At 32.8% G+C, this 24,744-nt stretch overlaps 1 protein-coding gene across 3 annotated transcripts in view; it reads left to right on the top strand.

The window, feature by feature from the left end:
* PHF14 (PHD finger protein 14) overlaps positions 1–24,744 on the top strand; it is a 196,130-nt gene that overhangs the window by 124,142 nt on the left and 47,244 nt on the right. For 2 of the 3 annotated variants that reach the window (XM_013963156.2, XM_013963157.2), the window contains exon 17: positions 17,503–17,620. In XM_013963156.2, coding sequence (XP_013818610.1) covers positions 17,503–17,620 — 118 coding nt within the window. Of the gene's footprint in view, positions 1–8,314; positions 9,463–17,502; positions 17,621–24,744 lie in introns of those variants that run through there. The other variant, XM_013963158.2, reaches the window with a different exon arrangement.

Below are 24,744 nucleotides of genomic sequence, written 5' to 3'. Positions count from 1 at the left end.
GTGCACAGTTGTATCTTTACATGCCTTACAAACAGTATTATTAGTTTTAATGTTTATACTTTTTAACACTTTTATTCTAGTATCTGGACTGTTGATCATTTTAGGTTCATTTTAATTTTGGAGAATATAACTCCATCTGGATTAACTGCACAAGTCTTTTCATTGTTTAAGTACTTACTAGAAATACTAAATCTTTTGCAGTGTTGTGTCACTGTACGTCATTGAGTTTCCATATTTCCCTTTTGTAACAGTAGCTACTTTATTTTGTGACATTTTATTGATTTAGTCTGGTCACTTGAATGTAAATGGTACAAAAAGTTTAATTCTTCATGCATTTCTTGAGCTTTAATCTTCGCAGTCATATCTTTTTAAATTTGGCACACATTATAGAAGTATTATATCCCATATATAAAATTGCTAACTTTGAAAACTTCTTAGATCTTCTTGTTCTGATGTTTGTTTGGCCATCTTAAAAATCCCTGAAAACAATTTTTGGTAACGATGTGTGATTTATTAATATCAGATAGACATGTTAACAATGGGCAAACTTTTAAGTCTCATTAAACCTCTTTGTTTTTTTTTAACTGGCAAGTAATAACTTACTCTCTATATAAATAAATATAAGCACATATGTGCATGAAATATACATAACATTGCTTCCTTTACACCTCATTGCTTACCCTGTAGTACTCTTAGAATTAAATTTTGGGAAATCCCCTGCCAGTCCAGTGATTAGGACTTGGTGCTTTCCTGGCTTTGGCCCAGGTTTAATTCTTGGTCAGGAAACTAAAATCCTGCAAGCCATACAGCTTGGCCGAAAAAAAAAAGAGTTTGATATGGAATTAGATTGTTTTCTTCTTGATTTTTTATTTTTATCAAGTACAGTTTTTATATACATTAAATTTATTAGTTAGTAGAACTAGAGTTAGAAACTAGAACACAATAAGTGTTCAAAAGATTCATTTACTGTTAAATTGGATTTTTTCCCTTTAAAACCCTGCACATTAACGAGACAAAAAAAAATTTCTTGTGATCTTTGTTCCCTTGCATGTATTATGATTATCTGAAATTTAAACTATCAATTCCAGAGTTTATTACTTGTTTCTAAAACAGTGGGATTTCCCAGCAAGAATATTGGAGTGGGTTGCCATTTCCTTCTCCAGGATCTCTTCGCAACTCAGGGATCAAACCTGCATCTCCTGCTTGTCGGGGATTCTTTACCTAAGACTAAACCACTGGGTTCAGTACCTCCTTTCATTTGCCCAAATTGCTTGTTTTGATATTTAATTTATGTAGGCAATGGCACATTGTTATTTAATCTGAGTTTTGTTTTATTATACTGTTATTTTAATTCTTTGGTGAATTAAAGTGAAAAATTTAGAAAAAAAAAAAAAAGTGAATACCTCAGTTTCCTCAGCCTTTCTCTCAGATATACTATATCAGTTATATAATTCCTTATGACTTTCCTTTGACCCTTATCTGAATACTCCATGGTTTCTTTAAAAGTTGAATATCAGAACTCCACAAACAGTTTTTAACGAGGTACTTAATGTTTGTCTGTTCTCCTAAAATACTTTGGCAAATTTGAGAAAAGTGAAGGTAATTATTACCTTCTAACTATACAATTAAAAAAGTGATTATGACTTAACTTTAGTATAAAATTGATCATACATTCTGCGTGTGTGTGTGTGTGTGTGTGTGTGTGTGTGTGTTTCATTTTTTGGTACATAGATAGTACATGAAACCCATGATCTGAAGTGTCCTAAGTGTGATTTAGCCAGTTGAATACTGTGAGAATTGATAGACTGAACTACATGAAAGTAACTTTAAGTGTGTTCTCTCCAGATAATAGCAACTAGAGGAAGAATTCTGCTTTGAATGAAACTTGTTAGGTCATCTCTATAGATGCTCAGTAAATCAGATGGACACAGACCCCGCTGCACAAGGAAAATAGGCCTAGGAAAGACTAAATCAATGGGATTCAGTCACATCCAAGAGAAACTACATGTCAGTAACTTGCTTTTTAAGTGACTGAAGTCTTCCAGACCCATTTCTTTTGTCAGTTACTCATTTGAGTCAATTATTAAAGAATTTTAAAAATTGCCTGCTTATATCAAGGACCTTGTTGTGAAGTGGCCTTTAAATGTAGATCACTTAAAAAGGAAAGTTGAGTTTCTTATAGTGAATATATTAAGCACTCTGACCAAAAAAATTTTTTGATTGTGCTTTTGAAGCTTTTGTTTGTAAAGAAATTATGGAATCTGTTTCCCTCCAGTTCTTTTAATAGTCTTATGTTTAGTCTCATCAAATTTATTTTCTAATCTGTTTAATATTAAGGAAATTAAAATCCATTTATTTATTCATCAAATTATCATTTGGAAGATGTATAAAGGCATAAGACTTTATATGGGAATGAGGATGTTTATAAAAGGATGAGGGAGAAATTTCCATATAAACGAAGGTGACATTTGAGTTGGATCTTGAAGTATGAGCAGGTTTCAGAAGATTGAGATAGGAGGTACCAGATCCTTGAAGAGAATGAATATGATTAAAGACATAGAGCACATCATGAGAAATGCTGGACTGGATGAAGCACAAGTTGGAATCAAGATTGGTGGGAGAAATATCGATGACCTCAGATATGCAGATGACACCACACTAATGGCAGAAAGCAAAGAAGAACCAAAGAGCCTCTTTATGTAAGTGAAAGAGGAGAGTGAAAAAGTTGGCATAAAACTCAACGTTCAGAAAACTAAGATCATGGCATCTGGTCCCATCACTCCATGGCAAATAAATGGGGAAACAACAGAAACAATAACAGACTTTATTTTGGGGGGCTCCAAAATCACTGCAGGTGGCAACTGCAGCCATGAAATTAAAAGATGCTAACTCCTTGGAAGGAAAGTTATGACCAACCTAGACAGCATATTAAAAAGCAGAGACATTACTTTGCCAACAAAGGTCCGTCTAGTCAAGGCTATGGTTTTTCCAGTAGTCATGTATGGATGTGAGAGTTGGACTATAAAGAAAGCTGAGCACCCAAGAATTGATGCTTTTGAGCTGTGGTGTTGGAGAAGACTCTTGAGAGTCCAAGGGGATCCAATCAGTCCATCCTAAAGGAAATCAGTCCTAAATATTCATCGGAAGGACTGATGTTGAAGCTGAAACTCCAGTACTTTGGCCACCTGATACGAAGAACAGATTCATTTGAAAAGACCGTGATGCTGGGAAAGATTGGAGGTGGGAGGAGAAGGGGACGACAGAGGATGAGATGGTTGGATGGCATCACCTACTCGATGGACATGAGTTTGAGTAAACTCCGGGAGTTGGTGATGGACAGGAAGGCCTGGCATACTGCAGTCCGTGGGTCTCAGAGTCAGATGCAACTGAAGTGAATTGAAAGACATAGAGTGGGATCCTTGGAGCCATTTGTGATGTAGATTGAAGGTAGATTGGGGCCTGGATTCAGGCTAAAAATTTTGAGAGTAGGGTAAAGAAGCTGCCTGCCCATGCAGGAGACATAAGAGATGTGAGTTTGATCCCTGGGTTGGGAAGATCCCCTGGAGGAGGACATGGCAACTCACTCCAGTATTCTTGCCTGGAGAATCCCATGGACAGAGGAGCCTGGTGAGCAGCAGCCCATGGGGTCCAAAAGAGTCAGACACTTCTGAGGCGACTAAGCACTTAAGCACACACAGTAGGAATTCACTGAAGGTCGGAGATAACAGGGAGAAGAGTACTTTTATGAGGTTGATATTGTGGTGGCCTGTGTGATGAATGACCAGTTTGGGGGCCTCGAACTTAGACTGATGGAAAAATAAATGGAAAGGATTCAGTATTTAGGGGACATAAGTCCACACCAGTGGTTACAGCAGATAATTAGCCAAAAATGAGGAGGCAAGGAAGAAAGGGGTGTATTAAACTAAGCTCTCCATTTCTTTCCTTTCCCATTTTTTTGGCTGGCTTATGATGTCTGCACTGTTCTCTACTAGATTATTCTGTACACTTGAGCTTCTTCATTGTTTCCTCTTTTTTCCTGTCTGTGTTTCTCACTTCCAATGAGGCCTCCTTGGATTCCACTCTGTTTGCCTTGGCTGTCCATGTTTTTTTTATTGCTAGTAAAGCTGGTATAACTGCATTCTTTAGCTCTAATATATGTTGATTCCTCCAACTTTCTGGTTTATTCCTTGCCTGATTAAATGACCTAAACCTGAGCTCCAGCACTGAAGGAAGTCCACCAGAATCCTCCCTGTCTGAGCAGGCCACAGGCTCTCCTGCTTCTTCATTTTCTCCTGAACCCCGCTGTTATTTGTTCTCCAAATAGCACCACTCCAAGGTTGTCTTGAACATTTGCTGAATCATTTAGGGTAAAAGGGTCTAAAATTTAAAATTGAATGCTTTATGCTACTGTTCTTAGGAGTTACTTAGCCATCCCTAATACTAAGGATATTGCCTTTGTGCCTTAGACCTAGCTTTATAAAAAACAATGATCAGTGGTTAAAGTTAATGTCTTTAGAACCAAACTGATGCTCTATAATGCATCATGAAGAGATTAGATTCTAAAGAGGAAATTCAAAAATAAACTAAGTCTTGTGAAGGAAACTATACTTGAAAGTTCTTTTTAAGAATGCTCTTCTGTTAGTAAAAATTGGGAAAGGGATATTTAATGTTCAAAATATTTGTAATTGGATAATTGAGATAGACCAGCTGCCACTGAATCTTTCTTACTAGAATAGTATTCTGATAAAATTTCTGTTGAAAAGAAAATGTTTATTCAGTATATATTTTTTCCTTTATAACTAAGCTCATTTGATGATTTTATTAGACATGTGAAGTGGCTAACCTTCCTCACGCATTTAGTATTCAATGATGACATTCATTGATTTTCAAACCTATATTAAACCATTAAACCTTCAAGTAACTTAGTATGATTTATAAATATTTTTGTTATCTGTGTTTGAATTTTTAAATTTTCTTTCTAAAATAAATGCATTATAGACAAGTAAATTGTAAAAAAAAAAAAAAAAAAAAACCAGAAGCCTGAACATGGTAACCATTAATTACATAGTGAAGTGTGGTATTTCTGGAGTATGCAATTTTAGAGTAGTAAACATTATAATTTTTATCATATATAGCAGTGAAATATTTCTCATTTCATGCATTTATTTTTCAGTAAAATTTATTTTTTGTAATTTTATACTCATTATTTACTGCAGTGTGTTAATATTGTTAACTTATACATCAAAGGGGTTATTCAGTTATTTAGAAAGACTGGTATTACACCCACAGCTCTGCAACTGGCTAGATGAATGACCTTGAATTATGTTACCATTATAGTCATTTTCTCATCTATAAAATGAAGGTCTCAGCCTCATTTTTTTCTCAGATTTTGTAACTCATAGTAATTTCAAAACAAATCCTATACAGTTCGGAAAAGGATCTCACTGTCAATTTGGCACTTGAGTCATCTGCTCAGTATCACTACTTAAGTAACAGGCAAAGAGCCCCTGCCAGGATAGAAGTGTATAAGTCACCCATTCCCTCTAGAGGCTGCTCTGATCACTGGCAGTTTCCTTTTCCAAGTCAGCTAAGGTATCTCTTCTTGACAATTTCAATCATTAGAATCATATAAAACAAACATTATCTAACTTCTAGTGTTAGAAACCAACTATATTGTGTTCTGATTTTTCTTTTTCTTTTTTTTAATCAAACACCCCGTTTCATCTGTTCTCTTGTAACAAGGTTTTGATTTGTGCTGTTTGTATAGATTTGTATAGTTTTGGACATATGGAATAGACATAGTAATTGGAATTAGAATTTGTAGATAGGATATGAATGTTGGAGCTGATGGATTTTGAAGTATAGATAATAATACATAAGAAAATGATATTTTAACATTTTATTAATAATTGAACCCCAAAGTCTTTATGAACTAGAGATTAAAATAATGCTAGTGTTAAAATAATGCTTACTATATCCCAGATCCTCTCCTCTGCTCTCTGAATGTATTATCTCATTCAATTTTTAACAGCAGTCATATGAGGTGTGGACATCTCCATTTTGGAGATTAGATAACTGAGGTACAGAGACATTAAGCACTATGAAGTACAAATTGTCCCAAAGATATATTGAAACTGTGTTATATAAATTGTTATTAGAAAATAGTTTCTTCCTTTACAATACACACACTACTATAGTGTTTGATAAGTCTAATATTGTTCACGTCAGTTGCCGAGTATCTAGTTTTATATTAGTTTATAGAGTTTATTAAGGGCCAGTGTGCTAGTGTTTTCCATAGTTTATCTCATGTAATCCTCAAGGCAACTCCATTAGACAGATATTCATTTTACCCCTAGGTTATGACTGAGGAAACTGAGAAGTTTTAACTTGTTCAAGACCACACAATAGGTAGAACAGGAAGTAGTAGAATTAGTTTTGAGTTCAGTCAGTCTTGAATGTGTTGCGAATGCTCTAATCATTAGGCATACTGCTGACCAGACAAATGCTTCTTTAGCATATTTGCCTTCATTGGGGCAAAAGTAGATGTTTCTTCTTGGTCAGCAATTCCAACTATACAAGAAGCTTGCCTCAGGGAAGCCCTTTGAAAATATATAATTCCCTTTTTTTCTACATTAATTTGTAAGTAAACTTATTAGAAGCACATGGAATAAATACAAAGTCAAGGCTTGACCTCTGATATAAAAGACCACATAGTAGTCTTCTGTCCTAGGAAGGTAGCACACAGGATAAGTCATATTGCTTATTCTGGAAATTAAGTGAAATTTTAGAATGGAAGAATATTAGTGATAGCTTTTTAGTGTTTTCAAAGTTAAATCTAGATTTAATTAGAATTAAAAGCAGATTTCTATGATATCTAGTGTTTCTGTTTTCAAATTCCTATCAGTGTTAAGTACAAATACATCTTTGGGTTGTCTGCTAGTCTCCATTGTATTTGCATATAAGTTCAAGTTAAATGCACTTCTGTGATAAATGATGTGCTCGCTTCCTCTTGCATTATGCTTATCTAGTAATGCTTAACCTGCTGACAAAGCATTTCTCAGAATATCAGGTTTAGAATGTGCTTAAAGCTCATCACTTGCAGACTCAAATGCTGAGAAAAGTTAGCACATGTGACTGTTCAACAAGGGAATTCAGCTCTTCCTGTCTGTTTCCTTGTTATTCAGTGAGTGACTTCTGTTCATTCTGTTTACTTCTCATATGTTGATAAGTACATTTCTCTGAAAACTATGTTTCATGTTATATCCTTTTTTTCTTGTACAATTTTGTTTTTCCTTGCTTTGGAGGTTATTCAGTTTGACATGGTAGTTCTTCAGTAGCACTTTGTCTGTGATTGTGCCACTTTTCACTTTCTTTTTCTCAGTAGAACTTAGAAGCATTAAACACATCTCTCTAATAAATATTGAAATGAACTTTTTCTGTGATGTGTGACTAGTTGGCAATTTCACCTCATATACACAGATGTAAATATCTGAAGAGAATGATAAAATTTTGTTTACCACAATCAAAAAAGTTACCTCAAATTGCTAGGCATCTAAAATTACTCAGAAAATTTATTGATAGGGAAGTAAATACAAGAAACGATGAAAGTTTTGAAAATAAATACAAATGAATGACTTTTGAAATTTGGCCAAAATTAGTGTATTTATAATCAATGACCAGGTCTTTACAATGTCATGTATTCTGCCACTTGTTGTACAGATCTACTCAAATAGCTGGTTGGGGATATACTTTTCATAATTGTAACAAAGCATTTCCAATATAGTCTTTTATAAAAGAGGCAGTGGAAGCCCGGGGAGTAAGAATCATCTGAAAATTTCCTCCCTGAGACGCTCTACTTGAGTAGAACCAGTCCTGTACTGTACTGATTACGTGCACTTGTTTTTAGCATAGTTGCATGCTTTCTCAATCATTATTGCTATATTTGATGAGAAAATACCAAACTGCTATTTTTAAAACATTTATTGATTGAACTACATATTTGCTTGTATAAATGCAAGCCCCTCATCATTTTTATGCTTTCTTTTTTTGGTTAGTAAGGTTTATTTTGACAACTACAAGTAATAAGAGTAATACAAGAGGCTACTCAGTGTTTCTAATGATAGAATAGTTCCAGTTTAACTAGTAAAAACCTTTGCAAGATCATGGCATTTAGATTCAGGGCATCTGTCTCTTTGGACCAGATCATATGTTATTTGAATCTACCATGGTTATTTTTAGTGTTTCATAAGACATAGTGCAGATCTGCTGTGATCTTTAAATGTTAATGTTCTTTTCTTATCACTTTACTGTGTAGATACCCTTCATGAGACCCAACTCTGCCACAGCTCATCCTCGGAGGCAATCCTGGAAACCTCTTTTATAAGTGTGATTTTTAAAATGTGGATTACCCTCTCAATAGAGTACATAAAGTAAAGGAGAACAGCTATCTTGTCCTTCCCATAAGCTTATCACTGCAAAAAGTTGCCTTTGCTTGTCAGGTTTGAATAGAATGTAATTGATTGATTTGTTACTTGGACTGACAAGGCAATTACTTTGCCTCTATGGATTTTTTTTTCTCTTTTTTTTCCCTCCAACTTTTTTTTAAAATCAGAAACATTTGATATGTACATTGTTGAAAACTACTAGATAATGTCTTGTCAGAATTGTCCATTAAGTAATGTCTTCCCCTCTTGCTTTTTTGGCAAATGATATACAGTGTTTGGACTTACTAAAGAGTGTGGAAGCCTGTGGGACTTACATGCAATGTGCTACTCATTGTTGTTGAACAAATCTAGTATCAAATAAGAAAGACAATGCATTCCACTAGTCTGCTGTTCTGTTTCATCCAGCTAATAATACATATATTCATATATGAAATGCTACATTGGGAAACAACTGTAGACTATATTAAATGTTACTTTTATTTATAATAATTCAGCAAAAATGAAAACTTGTGAAAGAATATGCCATTCTAGTTTTGACTCATTAGTTCTAGTGTGAAAGCACTAGTATTATTAGCATGCAGTTTTTACAACTTCAGATTTTAAATAAATAAGATATATCCGTGTTGATCTCTAGATATTTTTAGTAACCAAACTTACTGAGTCTTCACTGACTTAATGCAAACTTTCTCTGTTCGGTTTAATTTTACTTTTCTCAAACGTAAATATGAGGTTGCAAAATAAGGAGAGAGATACAAAGCTTATTGACTATACAACCTGCCAAATGAAAGATCTTCATCAACATCTGTATCTTTCCAAAGGTTTGCAGAATTAAAATTTGATCTTCAAGCTTTAATGATCCAGTTTTAAGTCAACGACAGAAATATGTTGAATATTTCATCACTTCATCTTGAACTGATTTAGAAGAGACTCTTTGCTGAAATTGAAATGCATATTTACATGTAAATTGTCAACACGTCTCTTGGAATTACCTGATTTATAGATGTGGTTTGGGACATCTTTTCAGGTATAGTGGCAATTGAAAATAGTTTAAACATTAGGAATAGAGTAGGAAATGTTATAGATAATCAAAAGCAAGTGTCAGTATAAAGTTGCTATATGCTAGTAATCTATAGTTATACTAAGGAACCATAATTATTGGATATGTAATAAAAGTAGAATGTATATAAAATATGTATAAACTGAGATCATCACCTTATTGAAAGACCTTGTAACATTGGAGGAAAAATATTAATAACCTGTAGCAAAACCAGTAGGCTTTTTTTTCCTTAGGAGAAGGACTCACTATTTATTGCTATATAATCTTAAGAAAAAGTTGGTAATGATTACTGTTGCTGAATTTTAGCTGATTTTAAGAAAAATGGCAGATTTCCATTTCCTTAAAAAAGGAATTGCTAATGCATTGGGACCTGATCCTCCTTTGATATATGATGAGAAATTACTAATGGTCATTTTATTTTAGACTTTTTATTTTGAAAAAAATAATTAATAAGTCTTATGCTTTTGATGTCAGTCTATCAAAATCCTTTCCACCTTTTTCTGTTTGTAATAACATATTGTCTTCATTCTCTGTCTTACTTTATACTTCTGTGGTAGATATCCTGTTCCATATTTGGTGCTAGCTCTAAGAATCTTGGTCACAGATCACAAATATAAATATAAAAATGTAAAACACAGAATTCATAAGATCATTCTTCCTACAAACCTGTATTTGGAGTAGAACTTTTGAATAGAATAGGATAAAACACTTTCTCATAATAATCTCCTAGAGACTCTTATATTTCCAGGGAACAGAATTAACCCTTTTCTGAAATTGGTCCAGTTGTTATTCAGAGGAGATATTAGTGTGTACTTAAGGAAATATACACTAAACTGTTCATATTTTACAGACATATATAAGAGAAAACAGCCAAACAAGTGAATGATGGTTCATTGTCTCATAATAGGGAAAGGAAAAAAATACTGAAATATCAAGGGGTAAAATAAATAACTCTGAGATACAAGAAGAATGACATGACAGTATATAGCGGTGGTTCTGAAACTTTGTAGGACATCAGAATCACAGGGAGAGTTTGTTTAAAAGCAGATTGCTCACATACCACCTGTCTTCTTTTAGTCCTCTGCATTTTACTCCCTCCTCCTTCTCCATGCAGTTCCTAATTAAGTGGCTCTGAGATGAGGCCAGAAAATTTGCTTTTCTAACAAGTTCCCAAGTGATGATGCTGCTGCTGGCCAGGGACATCCTTTGACAACCATTTGTATATAGTATTTTTTAAAAGAATCATGGTGTTGTGCTTGACATCGATTGATTGTATGTGGCTTTAATCTCATTAAAGGGCCCTTAAATTCTCAAAAATATTTATTTCTAGGTAAAAGAGATTCTGGTAATTCTATTTACAACACATGCAATATAACTTCTTTATTATACATAAGTTCAATTAAATAGGTGTTTATTTTATACCTGTTATGGAGATCGCAGTATTTTAGGCACAGAAATGAATCAAGGCACATAGCCTTTGTCCATAGAACTTTGTTAAAATTTGAAATTAGGATTATGTTTAACATGAAAGTGGAAATTAGCCTTAACCTTTATCCATTTTAAGTTTGTAAATGAAACTTTTTATCATTTATATATCATTGTTATTCATGTGTTTGAGTGTTTATCTGATTTTGCATTTTTAATAGTAAAAATAGATTGATTACTAACAAATAATAAGAATATTCACACTCACTATCCTATTTCCCTGTTTTTACATCATACACTTAAAGAGATCACTATTTTTAAACGTTTAATATTCGTTATTTGACAAAACTTAACACTGCTTCACTTGTTTCTCAGTATGGGAATATTTTATTAATATTTCACCAAAATCTTTTAAAGGAATTCAGAAGGACTCTGCAGCAGAATGATATCTTGACATCATTAATTTTTCTTTAAATTTTCTGGAATCATTTCAACAATTAAAACTTGTTTAAGAGACTCAGCTTTAGAGTTGCATGATATATGAAGGCAGAAATTTTTTCCTGCTTGTCTGAGTCAGCACTTTGTCAGTTTACATAACACTAAGGATTGTGATTAAAAATATTTCTGATCTGGACATGCTTTGCAAATGCTTCTTTTTTTTTTTAATTTAATAAAAATGTAGGCCTCTTTGTCCCAGTACTCAATCTTAAGACTTTCTGTAGGCCTGCTGATAAGATTCACTGCTGTTCAGGTACATAAGATATAATGAAGTTGGATGCTCATGCTGGGCTTTGTAAATAAAATGAGATTGACCTCCAGCCATTATGTCATTTATCTAATATACGTTGTAAAATCAAGATCTACATTATTGATTAGAGAATAATTAGCTAATTATGAGCAGGGAAATACAAAGTTATGTGGGACTTGAGCACAGCAGGTTTTACTGCTGAAAGATTTCCAAGGGCATGAGCAGATGGAGATCAGTTTATTACAGAACGAAGCAGACGTGTTTCAGGTATGAAAATGTCTCATCGTTCTCTTGTGCTGTGAAGAGGAACTTGACCTTATTGTGCATTTTCATATGAACTTTTTTGTTTCATGTTTTATTTTTTTCCTTTCACTTTTAATCTTATAACTTGGCTGATGCAGATGTAGCAAGCTGAATTAACCCCATTATTTAAGTGAAATTAAAAATGAATTTGGATTTCAATAATTATTGAAATGTTTTTTCCAATTAATATACTTAAATGTGTAAAGGATATTTTTGTGTTTCCTACCACTCATTCATTCATTATTGCATGTGATGGAAGTCTGTAGTGGCATTAATAAAAATATGTTCAAGAACTCCATATTAGTCATTATATGTGAAATATGTTATAATAGATGTTTTCTAATTATTTAGAAAATGCTCATATAGGTTATTTGCACTAAAAGTGTTGTAAAAAGGAATAAAGTTTGCCTTTATTGATATTAAGTGTTATTCTAATATTGGTAGAATGCAGAATTTCGTGCAAGCTTGTATTATTTTAGAGGTGATTTAACTCATGGGACACAAACCTGCATTTTCTCCATCTGCTAAAATGAATAATTGAAATAATTGGCTACCGTTCAATAAAAGAGTCTATTACTACTGGTTAATAATACCTTTGTGTAGGTGTTCTAACTGCTAGTAAGATTTTATGTAAGTAATCTTATATTCAAATACAATTCTTTTGATTATTCTTATATAGAATTTTTACATAGAAGTCATGAAAAAGGAAGAAAATCCAACCCACATTTCTCTTGATACTTAATTGTGTGTGTGTTTCTTTTTATAAGTGAACCAATGTAATAGTGTACATTGTCAGAGTCAGTTTTGTTTTACTCCGTATAGACTTGAAAGGGATCTAAATCAAACGTTCATTGACGTAAAAAATAGCTGTGATTATGGATCATCCTAGTTATAATACATGTACATCACTTTTCAAGTTCCATGTTGTGGATTTCTGTTCTTCCTGAAATTTAGCTGATCATCTAGCTATAAATTTTATATATATATATATATAGGAGGTACACTTAACTTATTTTGGTTAAAAAGTAGTTACTTAGTGTACTTTCCCAATAAAATTATCAATTGGAAATTAAGGGAGTTTAAGAAACCCTTTGCAACACTAGCCTGTCTCTTAGGTGTAGATGGAAATGTTTCTTTTTACTTATATGCATATTCTCAGTAATCAGACAAACACATGATTGATTGCTTCTATGGATCACAGGACATATGAACATAAATCATTTTCTTCCTCTTCTTTGTCTAGGGTGCTATACTTAACCGTATGCTAAGTAAGTATTTTAAATACGTATAGAACTATGTTTATTTGGTCACTGTATTTTGTTAGATGAATGTGTAAAAGACTATATACATATAGCTGCTTTATTGTTTAAATCTGTATCCATTATGAATCTGATGGGTAGGAAATTGTATTTAGTAAGAATCTAATTAATCAATCAGGTTTCCTTTTATTATAAATGGGATTTATTTTATCTCATTTAAAATTGTAATTTTAGAATGTCCTATAATATGTTAATGTGTACAAGTTTATTAGATGTTTCAAGGATATTCTTTAGGCATCCAGTTTGCATTTTATTAAAAAAAAATTGTGTTTCTTTATACGTTAGTTTTATATTATCTTTTGCTATTTTAAGACATTGTCTTCGCATTTAATATATGTGCCATTGGTATACTAGTCTGTTTTTTTAACATAGACACATTTGTGTTATTTAATAAAGTATATTGTGTTATATCAGTATGCTTTTGTGGGTCAATGACTGCTTTTTTCATAGTATTTATTATTTTGATAAATATGTTCCATATTATGTGTTACAGTTATGTATTTCTAAGTATATGTCAGAATTAGATGTAGCAGTCATAGTAATTCGATCAGTAATTATTTCAACTCTATTTCAGTTTTTTGGTAGCAGAATGATTGCAGATCCTTACGAGATGCTGATTTTTGAGTTTTTAAAATGATCTAAATTTGTAACCTAAGCCATAATTTGTTGGCTGACAAAATTTGCCAAAGTTAACAAAGTGGTATGTGTGCGCGTGAAATAAGTAATTCACCATTTTTATCATCTAAATTGTTCTTTGATTTCTAGGATTCTTAATGGTATCTCTTACATTTGTTTATGGTGAAGTAATTCTTCCAAATTCTACTGGAGTTCCCTTGTATCACTCAGGATATTTTTGTTACCAGCACATGAAGCTATAGATATTTTCAATTAAATAGTTTAGTATAGAACAAATATATTTTTTTCTGCATGGAAATAATTTTAGTCATTTTAGAAAGCACTTACACTTATTAATTAATAGTTATGGTTTCAAGATTAGGTTATTTCTTTTTCTGTTTGCCTCTCCTGAATTTTGGGAGTTCCTAAGTGTATTAACTGCTTCTTTTTGCTATTAATACTTAGTCTTGGAATTGCAGTTTTTACTTACTAGTGAGTGAGCTATAACTTCAGAGAATTCCCATATCACCCCCTGATTCTAACAAGTAAGTTCCTCCTTTCCTCTTGAACCCAACACTAATACATTTGTTCTGTATGTAGACTAAGCCATTCTAAAAAGTATAATTAATGAAGGAGTCAGTAAGGATTGGGTCATTTCCAAATAGCATCTACTCAATATCATCTTCTAACAAATCTACCATATAAAATCCTTTCCTTTTGCATTTTTTATTGAGCTGAAGGATAGCTTAAGTTTACAATTAATTGAAATCAGCTGCAAATCTGAACTACTTCAGTGTCACAAACTTGTTCTTAATTTATTAGATTGAAAGAAAGAAACTGAAAGTGAAGTCGCTCAGTCGTGTCTGACTCTTTGCGACCCCATTGACTGTAGCCTACCCAGCTCCTCAGTCCATGGAATTTTCCAGGCAGGAGTTCTGGGGTGGGTTGCCATTTTCTTCTCCCAGGGATCTTCCTGACCCAGGGATCAAGCCCGTGTCTCCCACATTGCAGGTGGACGCTTTACCATCTGAGCCACTCGGGAAACAATTATTAGATTGAAATATCTGTGTATATACGCATCTTTATATTCGTACACCATGAAGGTGTACATGAAGGTAAAAGGTAATAAATTATGATTTACCTCTGTATTCATATAGTATTTGATTCTAGTTGTACACTAGAAATCATAATTTGCAAGTTTACTATGGCATGGACTTGTAAAGATAGAGTAGTTAGGTTGTAATTTAATATGAACTAGGAAAACATTAATACTATAACTCTTCACTATCAAAAGCCTAGATTATTGGCAATCTAAACTTGCTTTAAAAAACCTAAATTAAGCAAAAAAGACTATAGTTAACCAAAATTGAGCCCATGTACTTAGCAGCTCTCATTTCCATGCTCTTTTAACTATCAATTTACACAGATTTGAGTGATCTGTTTTCTGAATCCACAATGAATTATTGTTGGAGATATGCTACTTAAACAAATAACACTGCCAATATCAGAAAAGTAGTGACTGATATTTTTCAAGCAAGTGAGGACCTAAAATAGTTGAATACAACAATTCAGAAGTATGGCAGACTGATGACACTCATTTCCAGACACAAAAGTCTGGCACAACTGTTAGACATGTAGCAGTATCTGTTACTCGTGTTTGTGACCCAGGGATGACAAAGATAGAGTAAACCATATCTAACAGATTTTTCTTGATGAAGCAAAGAATGTGATTCTTAAATTTCGCATTGAAGATGACTGAAATAAATAGTTTCCGTGCTTGAAGGAGTACACTCTTAGCCATCTAGAAATCTCTAGCTTCTCATAACTCAGAAATGCTTATACTCTGAAGGGTCCTGTATGTGTTTAATGTAACTGGAACCTTAACTACTGAAAGGTAAATAAGTTCAATTGAGAAGAACATAAAATTGTACAGGCTTGCCATTTAGTTTTATGTAATGTTTGATGTTAGCTGTTTATTATCTATTACATTTTCTTAATAATAGAAAAATAGGTACTTAAACATTTTAACTACTTTTAGATATATTTTGGATAGTTATGTAATTCTGGCACAACAAATAGAGTACCATTTATTATTCCATTTGATTTGATTTTTTGTATAGCTAAAATTATTATAATAAACATTTTTATTCAAGTCCATCTCTTGAGTCTAAGCAAAGGTTTTTGGAAAAGTACTGAAGTTTGTTAGGTTTATAAGAAGAAAGTTGTAGAGGAATGCATACATAAACTTAGGACATAGTATTTTGTTTTAGACTTCTTTATACTTGAATAGCTTAGCTAATTTGCTAAATTTTTTGAAACTCTTGAGTCCTGAAATGGGAGATTGGGTTTTGTAAAATGATATGAAATTTTTGCTATAAATGTAAATTTACAGTTCCCTTTATTGTGAAAATAAATTGCTTTTCTTTGCATGTTGTTTATCATAGTAACTCCTTCCCCTTTTTTTCTCACATAAGTTATTGAATAGTTATTTTGTACTTTATTTAAGTAGCATATTACTTAAATATGTTGTCTATGAAATATCCTCTTTGCTTTCCTAGTTATAAATTCCTCAACTTTTTATGTTTTAAATCAGTAAGGGTAACTTATACATTGAGAATGTAACAGATTGCTTTGGAGAAAGTATTATTTTTTTAACTTAAAAAAGGAACACAAAATGAGGAATATAATCCTTTCTATAAAATATATACAACTTTGTTATTTGTTGTTAAATTTTCATCTTGTTATTCCAACTGATGCAAAATTCATTTTGAAAAACACTGAATAATACAGATCTTTCTTCATTGTCAGCAGGATGAGATTGTCTGAAACGAAGAATAGGTATGGTAGTTTTCTTAGATTTTGTACCTCATAGGTGGCAAAGACACTATCAAAACATTTGTTAATAAGCTTTAAAATGTACTTAGGAGGTACTTTTGCAACCCAAATGCACTGAAAGTGGCAGGTAAATTTTTGAGAAAATTTGTATTTTAGAAAATAACATGAAATTCTGAGTATGGTTTTTATTTGCTATAGATTATGTTAGCATGTTGCAAACATTAGAAATTGTTTTTAGAATCTACCTTAACTTGGAGAGTGATGAGATACACAAATCATATAGAATTAAGCTTAGTGTGGCCTAGTAGAATTCATTAGATTTAAAGTTTTTTTAAAATAATCATAATGTATTAGATTGAATTCAGTCTTTAATTATATGTATCTTATTAAATATTTTAAAACTAATAGGCAAGTGATTATTATTAAAGTTCAAAATTGAAAATGTTAATATTAGTTTTGAAAACATGGCTATACACATAAATTTATTCCTATGGTCTTAACATTTCTATCTTCAATGTGTTCTAAATGATATTTGTTTTGTTTGTTAATTTTGTTTTGGTATTTTATTTTTCCTAAAACATTTATTTCAGGTTTAGATTGTCTTTTTCATAAACATTAATTCAGTAATCTTGTCAGCTAAGGATAGAATTAACAGTGTTACAGTTGAAATATATAGTAGTTTACTGGTTTTTTGTTTTCTGAAAAAGGTGTTTTTTAATATTATTTAGATACACCATAAATCTGTTTACCCTGCAGGTGTGATGAATGCAGACTGTGCTACCATTTTGGTTGTTTGGATCCTCCTTTGAAAAAATCTCCTAAACAAACAGGCTATGGATGGATATGTCAGGAGTGTGATTCTTCATCTTCTAAGGTAAGGGGGGGAAAACCTATAAGAAAAAGTCTTGTTTCTGTTTATTTTGATAGCTTTTCTACATCTCACCATCAGCTTCCTCCGTTTAAAAATAATTGGTATATGAAGGACCAACATTTTAATCTGATGCACTTTAAGAAAATACTGCTTTGGTGATTTTATTGCCCTTAAAGAGTAAAGAACTCTACTGAAGTATATAAATTTTCTCTATGAAATATTTTAGCTGTGCTGTGTAGCATGTTAAATAGTTATCTAGTAACCAAAACTTGTCATCATCTGCTATTTACCACCCCTAGGGAATAACCAATAAAACCCAATTTAATTTTATAGATGACCCATCTTAATATATAATCAATATATTATGAATTTTTATAATGTGTGTTCTTTAAGAAAACTAGTTTTTATATACTAAAATTTTCTATGATAATTATTTTAGATAAGTAGAAAGGATGAAATACCTAATAAATTTGTTTCATAGTTTATCTCTGAAAATAAACTATTGAAATTATATCTTTTGAATATCAGTATTATAACCTTAGACTTCTCTGGTAGCTCAAACCTTTCATTGTGGTGATCAGCGTTTTAAGATAACTATGTGTTTTATTTAAAATGTGTGAGTAAATAGCTGGACTCCTGATGTTTTGACTCACTTGACAGATACATTGAATATATTTGAACTAAGACAATACAATTAGGTTAAACAAATTATTCTTCTTTTAAATAGACAGCAAAAGCTGACTGTCTATTGTAATATGAACTTCAAGCCATCTTTCCTAAATGCCACTTCAGTGCATTTGTTTTTCTTAGGGTGAATTAAAATTGACACTGAATTACTGTCTGATTATGGAATCAAAAATGCTCATTTTGTCAGTTAAAATGATTTGCTCAAGCTTACCACAGATACCATCTGTAAAAGCCTTTTTTTTTTTTTTTTAAGAGTATGGGATTTGTAAAGTTTTATTTATTTTTTATTTATTTATTTATTTATTTATTTTTAAAAATCTTTAATTCTTACATGACCCCCCTCCCACCTCCCTCCCCACAACATCTCTCTGGGTCATCCCCATGCACCAGCCCCAAGCATGCTGCACCCTGCGTCAGACATAGACTGGCAATTCAATTCTTACATGATAGTATACATGTTAGAATGCCATTCTCCCAAATCATCCCACCCTCTCCCTCTCCCTCTGAGTCCAAAAGTCCGTTATACACATCTGTGTCTTCCGACCCTGTAAAAGCTTTTGTATTAAAAATTACAGAAAAGCATTTGACTATAGGGAAAAAAACTCTTTATTGTTTTCTCAGTGAAATTTATTAAAATTTTATATATTGTATATAATGATTATTAAAATAGAATATTATGCATTTTATTTAATAATCAAGCTTTTTTACTCAAGGTTTTAAACTGTATGATATCAAGAATAATTTTCCAGCTATTAAGACCCATGTTTAAGATGGAGCATATTTAATATCAAAATATTTTATTACATAATTTAAAAATGCCTTCTAGAAATTATATTTAAATGAAAAAATAATAGTGTAATGTAGATTTTAAATAATCATCTTATGGGACTGGGACTCTTTGTGATGTAATTTTTCTAAGTGTGTTTTTTGTTTGGGATTTTCTTCTACCCTCAAAAAGCAATTAGGAAAGCAAGTTTTGAAAAAACATTTATTGCATTTTATGAATAAATCTTTTTCTATACATTCTTTTAAAAATGTTTTATACTACCCTAATTATGTAGCATTGTATTAAATCCAGAGTGCCTTTGTTAAGTTATGTAGTAACTTCATTAATGAACATTGAAAATGCAAGGGGATGTATTTCGCATATGTTAGGAATATATAAAACGAATATTTTGTAAATGCAGTAGGCACATGCCAGTAGCCATTGAGTTGTTCCCATATTTTGTTTTTCGCTCTGTTTGAGAGAATAAGGTCTTTGAACTCTGAATGGAAATCTATTAGTAAGATACATTGTTAGAAAAGTTGCATTGTACTTGCTGTACTCTGACCTGTGATTGAATGAATACCAGATGTAAACAGCCAGCATTTTCAAACTTTCATCTAAATATGGTATCTCACTGCTGAATGTCACAGCAGTTTACTGTAAGAATTACAGCAGTGAAATGGATTTATATTTTTATCATATCAAGATGAATATTATATTCTTTTTTCCTGTGAAAAATTAAGCAATATAATAGTTAAGCTGAAAGTTGTATTAACGTTTGTTGCTCAGTCGTGTCTAACTCTGTTGGAATCTCATGGACTTTAGCCTCTGTCCATGGAATTCTCCTACCAAGAATACTGGAGTGGGTTGCTATACCCTTCTCCAGGGGATCTACCCAACCCAGGGATGGAACCAGCATCTCTCAGGTCTCCTGCACTGTCAGGAAGGTTCTTTACCACTAGTACCTCCAGGGAAGCTTAATTCTTTCCTTTGGATACTTGTGTTAAATCAACTCTGTTTTGCTCACTTTGAAAACTTTCATTCCTGACCAGCAGGTAGTAAATTTCTGTTTACATTTTCTCTTGTAAGGTGTTGACTATTATTGGGTTCCAAGAAGAAAACATTGATAATGTCAGGTTTACAATTCAGTAAATTGCTGCAGAAACGCTTAAATTAAGAAAGCAGTATATTAACATCTGTCAAGAAATTAGTATCATTGGGGAGCCTAAAAGAAATCCAGAATAAAAGTTAATACGTTTTGTTTGTCCCTTATTATCCTCTGTTGGCTTTGGTGGAATGATATTTTTTCAGTAATACTAGGTATATTTGCCATGTTCATATATTATAATGATATTAAAAGCTAAGGTAGAAATAGTTATTGCCAGGAGAAAGGAATCAGTTGCAATAAATTTAGGTGGAGGCAAGTGAATATAAAATTGTTAATAGCCATAAATATATATATATGATAGGATTATTAATCCAAGAAGTCTTAACTTTATTATAAACATTTGACTCCAGTGTAATAAATTATTGTATAAGGTATGGGTGTGTAGTTGAAAATGTGCTTGAAAATGCATTGTGCTTTAAACATTATTTAACTGTTAAAACATTATCTCTAAATTTTGCGTACTAGTGGAAGCTCTAAAATACTGCCATTCATACTCTGAGCAGCGTAATGTATTTATATATGACTTTGTCTTTGAAGTGATGGGTTTTCTTTTTCCATAAGCTTTGTGAGAGCAAAAATCTTCTGTCACTAATCCTGCCTATTGCTTTTAATTTCACTTTCACAGAAATGAAATTTTGTAAACACAAAAGTCTAATAAGATTCAACATATCTCAACCCATGATATAAAGTTCTAGCTCATGAAAGATAAAATATACCTAAGTATATTAAATTAATAATAATATATAATTAATGATATTGATTTAATAACAATTTACCTAACAGAATGACTTTTTAACTGAGATATAATTGACTTACATTATGTTAGTTTCAGATAAACAACATAAACATTCAATATTTGTATATAAAATTACTTTTATTCTATCCAAACCCACAAAGTATAAGACTGTCTCTGCCTTATCAATCCTTCATATCTAGGTTACTGTTGCTGCTAAGTGGCTTCAGTCGTGTCCGACTCTTTGCGACCCCATGGACTATAACCTGCCAGGCTCCTCTGTCCATGGGATTCTCCAGGCAAGAATACTGAGTAGGGTGCGATTTCCTTCTCCAAGGGATCTTCCCGACCCAGGGATCAAACCCGGGTTTCCCTCATTGCAGGCAGATTCCTTACTGTCTGCCACCAGGGAAGCCCATAGGTAATCACTAGGTTTCATGAAAAATGACCAGCTACATGAGCTCAGATATAAATGTTACATGTAACACACGTAGAGAGACAAATCTATACACATACATACAAACACATGCACAAAACATTTTCTTCTACAGACTATGCTTCAAAGATACTTAACTAAGGCAGTAGCTATCCAAGACAATGTGACGTGTTTGTATTCAGTGGGGCTAGTTCATTCCTACCGATCACCAGCATTAGGTTTTTCCCCTTGTGCTTTGCTATGTTGTGAAAATACTGTTGCCATTGAATGCTGTATGCCTGGAAAGTCAATGCATTTTGTTCTTACTCCTCTACCTCACCCATCTTTCATTTTTTCTTCCATCCTTACTTTCATCCATTCTCCCTAGCCAAATACCTGGATTCATCTTCAGGTTTTCTTCATCCTGTCCCAAATAGACAGTCAGTCACTTGCTTGTACAAGGACTAGCTTATACATTTGCTAGTCACAGAATCTTGTATAGGTGTTTCCTTAAATATATCGCCAGTTTTTCTTTGCTCCTTTTCTCTACTGTTATTGCTTTTATTCTTAAATTTGTTGATGTGGTATTCACATGGATTGATTTGCAGATATTGAAAAATCCTTGCATCCTCGGGATAAATCCTACTTGATCATGGTATACGGTGTATGATCCTTTTAATGTATTGTTGCATTTGGTTTGCTAGTATTTTGTTGAGGAGTTTTGCATCTATGTTCATCAGTGATATTGGTCTGTAATTTTTTGTGTGTGTGATATCTCTGTCCAGTTTTGGTATCAGGGTAATGATGGCCTCCTAGAATGAGTTTGGGAGTGTTCCTTCCTCTGCAATTTTCTGAAAGAGTTTCGGAAGGATAGGTTAATTCTTCTTGAAATGTTTGATAAAATTTATCCATGAAGCCATCGGGTCTATGACTTTGTCTGTTGGGAGTTTTTTAATGGCAATTTCAATATCAGTATTTATGATGGGCCTGTTCATATTTTTGTTTTCTATTTCTTCCTGGTTTAGTCTTAGGAGATTGTACCTTTATGAGAATTTGTCCATTTCTGCTAGGTTGTCCATTTTATTAGCATATAATTGCTTACAGGTGTCCATTGTAACTTCTTTTTCATTTCTAATTGTATTTATTTGAGCCCTCTCCCTCTTATTCCATGTTAATATAGGGCACAATTCACTAGTCTCTCTTTTTTAGGGTATACTTGATACAGATCTCAACAACTGCTTTGTAGTAAAACACCCCAAATGAGGATATTTTGATATGGTTAAATGAACATGAATAAAATCCTTTTGAAAGAATATTTATAGAAGTGATATATATTCACAAGTGCCACTGAGGATTTAAATACACATCATATATTTTACAGTGACTGTGCCAGTTATGATTCTAGCTTTTCATCCCTGTTCATGCTGTGTTTTCTGAAAAGCCAAAGGGTATACATGACAGATCATTACCTGAACACTACAAAATGAGCTGTCTTAGCTTGAGACTTCCATTTGCTTCACTCTTCTTTCATCTTTCTGGTACTCTTTTTAGTGGTAATAAGTTGAATTCATATGCATGAACATGTCACCTAAATCCATATGGAAGATTTTCTGGAACTACAACTTCATGACACACTAGCTCAGGCAGGTGCAGTGCTTACTGATAGTCATTTGTGTTAGAAATCCCTGAGTAGGGAAGTATGCTTTTTTATAATTTTTGTTTCATTTTCATTTTCCTTTTTTTTCTTTTTTTTTGCATTGAGCAGATAGAATTATATAACTGAAATTCTTGTGTCAAAATGACATATTGAATATTTATTAGCAAATAAAATAGTCATTGTGAATTTTGATTCTTTAAGAACTGCACAGAACAATCTCTCCAAGGAGTATCTTGCCACAATACATTAAACAAGCACATTTAATTGAACCTGGTGATATTGGAAATTGAATGTCTGAGCTTTATGTATTATGAAGATTTATGAAAAATATAAAATTAAAATGAGTTATCCTTTAAAGTTCTTCTAAATTTGAATTGTATAACTGACCCATAAAAGAGGACTTTTTAATATTTTTGCTATTCGTTTGACCTCTGGGATTTTATTTGGCATTAGGTTAGATTTTTAAGTTTCTAAATTTAGCATGGTTGACAGAGAAGTCATTTTTGGGTAAAACTTATACCACTTAACCATCTTAATTCAGTATTCGTCTTCTGAATAATTCTTCTCTAGAACTTGTATGATGTTAGTGGTTATAACAATATGTTTTATCAAACTTTCCTGAGTTTTGATTTTCCTTTTTATTAATACACTTACGTAAAGTCTAGAGAAAAGTTGTTTACGTAGTATCCTAAATTAGAATCCCATAGAACAAATCTGGTAGTTTGTAGACTTACTAAAAGTCTGAGAATTAAAACTGGTGTGGTTATCCTTCATGATAGCTAGAGTTAAATATTTAAACTTCAGATTTCCTCTTTGCTAGATTTCCACACACTCCTAGTAGATCTTGTACCCTAACCTAGGCTAAATTCAGGCAGTTGCTGGTTGGCAGGCATAATTGTATAAATGTCTTTTAAGTCCTAATTTATAATAGAGTGCTCTAGATAATATTTTTATCAAGTGCTTTGAGACTAATAGCAGTGTTTTGTGATTTCGATAAAAAGTAATAACCATTAACAATTCTAACTATAGTTGGTAAAAGTGAAAGTGAAAGGTGTTCGGTCAGTCATCTCCGACTATATTTACTACCCCCTGAGCCTTAGCCTGCCAGATTCCTCTCTCCATGGAATTTTCCAGGCAAGAATACTGGAATGGGTAGCCAATGCCTTCTCCAGGGGATCTTCCAGATCCAGGGATCAAACCCGGGTCTCCTGCATTACAGGCAGATTCTTTACCATCTGAGCCACCAGGGCATTAACAGTCTTTGTTTTGCTGAAAATTGTTACGTGGTAAAAATATTACCTGAAGAAAGGGTTCATAAGCGTGTCTAGGACAATCAAGTAAACTGCTTTTTGAGCCGGCAATAATGATCAATAAAAAGTTCAGTTCAGTTCAGTTGCTCAGTCGTGTCCGACTCTTGCGACTCCATGAATCGCAGCACGCCAGGCCTCCCTGTCCATCACCAACTCCCGGAGTTCACTCAGACTCACGTCCATCGAGTCAGTGATGCCATCCAGCCATCTCATCCTCTGTCGTCCACTTCTCCTCCTGCCCCCAATCCCTCCCAGCATCAGAGTCTTTTCCAATGAGTCAACTCTTCGCATGAGGTGGCCAAAGTACTGGAGTTTCAGCTTTAGCATCATTCCTTCCAAAGAAATCCCAGGGCTGATCTCCTTCAGAATGGATTGGTTGGATTATTAATAA

This window comes from Capra hircus, chromosome 4, assembly GCF_001704415.2.
Source record: "Capra hircus breed San Clemente chromosome 4, ASM170441v1, whole genome shotgun sequence".
In the NCBI taxonomy this organism is placed as follows: domain Eukaryota; kingdom Metazoa; phylum Chordata; class Mammalia; order Artiodactyla; family Bovidae; genus Capra; species Capra hircus.
Note: the sequence above shows the minus strand (reverse complement) of the source record. Positions and strands in the feature narration are given on the sequence as shown.